Source organism: Palaemon carinicauda, chromosome 11, assembly GCF_036898095.1.
Source record: "Palaemon carinicauda isolate YSFRI2023 chromosome 11, ASM3689809v2, whole genome shotgun sequence".
In the NCBI taxonomy this organism is placed as follows: domain Eukaryota; kingdom Metazoa; phylum Arthropoda; class Malacostraca; order Decapoda; family Palaemonidae; genus Palaemon; species Palaemon carinicauda.
This window is the reverse complement of record NC_090735.1, coordinates 62271786-62276836: the sequence shown is the minus strand read 5'-3', so window position 1 is coordinate 62276836 and position 5051 is coordinate 62271786. Positions and strand designations below refer to the sequence as shown.

Below are 5051 nucleotides of genomic sequence, written 5' to 3'. Positions count from 1 at the left end.
GAATACTAATCTTGACTGGTACAAAGACGTGAATGAGTGTATGAATACTGATCTTAATCGGTAGAAAGACGTGAATGAGTTTATGAATACGGATTCTAATAGGTACAAAGACATGAATGAGTGTATGAATACGGATCTTAATAGGTACAAAGACATGAATGAGAGTATGAATACGGATCTTAATAGGTACAAAGACATGAATGAGAGTATGAATACGGATCTTGATAGGTACAAAGACATGAATGAGAGTATGAATACGGATCTTGATAGGTACAAAGACATGAATGAGTGTATGAATACGGATCTTGATAGGTACAAAGACATGAATGAGAGTATGAATACGGATCTTGATAGGTACAAAGACATGAATGAGTGTATGAATACGGATCTTGATAGGTACAAAGACATGAATGAGTGTATGAATACGGATCTTGATAGGTACAAAGACATGAATGAGAGTATGAATACGGATCTTGATAGGTACAACGACATGAATGAGTGTATGAATACGGATCTTAATAGGTACAAAGACATGAATGAGTGTATGAATACGGATCTTAATAGGTACAACGACATGAATTAGTGTATGAATACGGATCTTAACCTGTACAAAGACATGTATGAGTGTATGATTTGGGATCTTAATAGGTACAAAGACGTGAAAGGGTGTATGAATACTGATCTTAACCTGTACAAAGACATGAATGGTTGTGTGAATACTGATCTTAGGTGTAAAGACATGAATGAGTGTATGAATACTGATCTTAACATGTACAAAGACATGAATAAGTGTATGAATACGGATCTTAATAGGTAAAAAGACATGGATGAGTGTATGAATACGGTTATTAATAGGTACAAAGACATGAATGAGTGTATGAATATTGATAATGATAGGTACAAAGACGTGAAAGTGTATGAATACTGATCTTAACCTGTACAAAGACATGAATGAGTGTATGAATACTGATAATAATAGGTACAAAGACGTGAAAGTGTATGAATACTGATCTTAACCTGTACAATGACATGAATGAGTGTATGAATACGGATCTTAATAGGTAAAAAGACATGGATGAGTGTATGAATACGGTTATTAATAGGTACAAAGACATGAATGAGTGTATGAATACTGATAATGATAGGTACAAAGACGTGAAAGTGTATGAATACTGATCTTAACCTGTACAAAGACATGAATGAGTGTATGAATACTGATAATAATAGGTACAAAGACGTGAAAGTGTATGAATACTGATCTTAACCTGTACAATGACATGAATGAGTGTATGAATACGGATCTTAATAGGTAAAAAGACATGGATGAGTGTATGAATACAGTTATTAATAGGTACAAAGACATGAATGAGTGTATGAATACTGATAATGATAGGTACAAAGACGTGAAAGTGTATGAATACTGATCTTAACCTGTACAAAGACATGAATGAGTGTATGAATACTGATAATGATAGGTACAAAGACGTGAAAGTGTATGAATACTGATCTTAACCTGTACAATGACATGAATGAGTGTATGAATACGGATCTTAATAGGTACAAAGACATGAATGAGTGTTTGAATACTGATCTTAACCTGTACAAAGACATGAATAAGTGTATGAATTCAGATCTTAATAGGTACAAAGACGTGAAAGAGCGTATGAATACTGACCTTAACCTGTACAAAGACGTGAATCAGTGTATGAATACTAATCTTAACTGGTACAAAGACGTGAATGAGTGTATGAATACTGATCTTAATCGGTAGAAAGACGTGAATGAGTTTATGAATACTAATCTTAACAGGTCCAAAGACGTGAATGAGTGTATGAATACTGATCTTCAATCGGTATAAAGATGTGATTGAGTGTATGAATGCTAATATTAACTGGTATAAAGATGTGAATGAGTGGATGAATACTGATCATAATCGGTACAAAGACGTGAATGAGTGTGTGAATACTGATCTTAACCGATACAAAAAACGTGAATGAGAGTATGCATACTGAGCTTTAATCGGTACAAAGACGTGAATGAGTGTACGAATGCTGATCTTCCGATATAAAGATGTGATTGAGTGTATGAATACCATTCTTAATCGGCACAAAGACATGAATGAGTGTATGAATACTGATCTTAACCGATATAAAGACGTGATTGAGTGTATGAATACCGATTAATGTGAATGATTTTATTGATACTGATCTTAACCGGTACAAAGATGGGAATGAGTGTATGAATACTGATCTTTAATCGGTACAAAAACACGAATGAGTGTATGAATGCTGATCTCAACTGATATTAAGACGTGATTGAGTGTATGAATACCATTCCTAATCGGCATAAAGACGTGAATGAGTGTATGAATACTGATCTTGACCGAAATAAAGACATGAATAAGTGTATGAATACCATTCTTCATCGGCACAAAGACGCGAATGAGAGTATGAATACTGATTTTAACCGATATAAAGACATGAATGAGTGTGTGAATACCATGAATGAGTGTATGAATACCATTCTTAATTGGTGCAAAGATGTGAATGACTGTATGAATACTGATCTTAACCGATATAAAGACGTGAATGAGTGTATGAATAACATTCTTAATCATCGGTACAAAGACGTGAATGAGTGTATGAATACTGATCTTAACCGATATAAAGACATGAATAAGTGTATGAATACCATTCTTAATCGGCACAAAGACGTGAATGAATGTATGAATACCATTCTTAATCAATATAAAGACGTGCTTGAGTGTATGAATACCATTCTTAATCGGTACAAAGACGTGAATGAGTGTATGAATACTGATCGTATGAATACCATTCGTAATCGGTACAAAGACATGAATGAGTGTATGAATACTGATCTTAACCGTAATAAAGCTGTGATTGAGTGTATGAATACCATTCTTAATCGGTACAAAGACGTGAATAAGTGTATGATTATTGATCTTAGCCATTATGAAGACGTGAATGAATACTAATCTTAACCGTTATAAAGAAGTGAATGAGTGTATGAATACCGATCTTAAGCTGTACAAAGACGTGAATGAGTGTATGAATTACTGATCTTAACTGATATAAAGACGTGAATGAGTGTATGAACACCGATCTTAATCGGTATGAAGACGTGAATGAGTGTATTAATACTGATCTTAACCGATATAAAGACGTGAATGAGTGTATGAATTACTGATCTTAACCGATGTAAAGACGTGATTTGAGTGTATGAATACCGATGTTGATCGGTACAAAGACGTGAATGAGTGGATGAATACCGATCTTAATCGGTATGAAGACGTGAATTGAGTGTATTAATACTGATTTTAACCGGTACAAAGATGTGAATGAGTGTATTAATACTGATCTTAATCGGTACAAAGACGTGAATGAGTGTATGAATACTGATCTTAACCGATATAAAGACGTGAATGAGTGTATAAATACTGATCCTAACCGGTACAAAGACGTGAATGAATGTATGAATACTAATCTTAACCAGTACATGCAATGCATCTATTCAGTACATGAAGGAATCCACAAACGAGACTTCGCGAGGAAAATGAGAATGTTTGTGTGCTCCGGTGCATTCATCAGTTTTAACGTTGGTTGACGTAAGTGTCAGTTAGTATGACCTTTGACATCAAGGGCCAGAGATAGGTGGGTGCTGGCGTCGGCAGCACAGAAGCACCAGCAGAATCGAAAGGTTCTAACCGCGAACGTTGAAGCCAAAGTCTCGTCTAATGCATTTAAGACTTATAACAGCGATGGCTGGAGTTCTCTTTAAGACGGGGCCTAGGCCATGATGGGAGAGGGTTAGCTCACCATCATCTTGAGGCTGATGGTGAGCCCAAAAGGCTGATGGTGCTGACTTTGTGATTAACGGTTTGTGTTGTATGTGAAATATCCTTGACATTTCTCTCTCTCTCTCTCTCTCTCTCTCTCTCTCTCTCTCTCTCGGGCCGTCCGGAAGAGGCCATCCTCTTGAATCCTCGTGCTCTCTCACTCCCTCTCTCTCTCTCTCTCTCTCTCTCTCTCTCTCTCTCTCTCGCTTCAGGTTCCTTCCGCGGTAAAGGCAACAATATATTCATCCTTATTTCCTTTTCTTTCTCCATTAATGAAATTCTCTCTCTCTCTCTCTCTCTCTCTCTCTCTCTCTCTCTAGGTCCCTTCCGCGGCAAAAGCAACAATATATTCATCCTTATTTCCTTTTCTTTCTCCATTAATGAAATTCTCTCTCTCTCTCTCTCTCTCTCTCTCTCTCTCTCTCTCTCTCTCTCTCTTTTCGTTTTAATTAATTTAAAATTGAGTTGTAACATCCAACAGTAGACACAGATGACTAGAAATTTTATGGAGAATTGGAAGAAACTTGGATAAAACCTACTGCGAACGGGATTGTTAACAAAACTCGTTCAACCCGAATTATTATTTTAAAAGTCAAGCATTGACGAAATTGGGTCATAATTGTGTAAAGAAATTAGTACCCAGGTATACTAAGTCAACTCATATTATCAGAGATGCTCTAGGTAAAACAGAATTTTTGTCGAAGGCTTTTTCTCGTTATCTTTCATAACTGAATATTTTAAAATTGAAAATTGTAGAAATTCAATGTTGCCTTCAAGACAAATGGAATTATTATTAATTTTAGGAAGTCTTTTTTTTCGCTTGTAAACGGCCATTTGCAAGAAAATTAGTGTTTTAGCTTTACTAATGTCAGACTTTATGCAGAGATTTGGCTAAAGTGCTTAGATTTAAAATGTTAGAGAAACATACTGAATGTAATGCGTTGTAAAGTTAACGTTATGATGAAAGTATGCGGACACATTTTTTGCAGTCTTTTAAAACCTCCTTGGAAACGTCTGTTGAAATCGAGAAATGTTCTCTCGATAGTAAAATAATCCTGCTATTGAAAGGAATAGAACATATTTTTTTTAATTGATGTGAATAGTTTTTTTCAAGTCATAAAACAGTCCTGGCATTGGACCTGTGCGCTGAATAATCTCCCCTGCTCCCATCTAAAGGCTGGGTCGCACATCGGCG

General features: G+C 35.7%; 1 protein-coding gene across 1 annotated transcript; it reads left to right on the top strand.

Annotated features, from left to right (window-relative positions):
- Positions 1-2323: 2323 nt before the first annotated feature.
- Positions 2324-2995, top strand: LOC137649297 (uncharacterized). The gene has a single exon (XM_068382283.1). It carries the CDS (start codon positions 2324-2326, stop codon positions 2993-2995), a length of 672 nt encoding a protein of 223 aa, XP_068238384.1.
- Positions 2996-5051: the final 2056 nt, after the last annotated feature.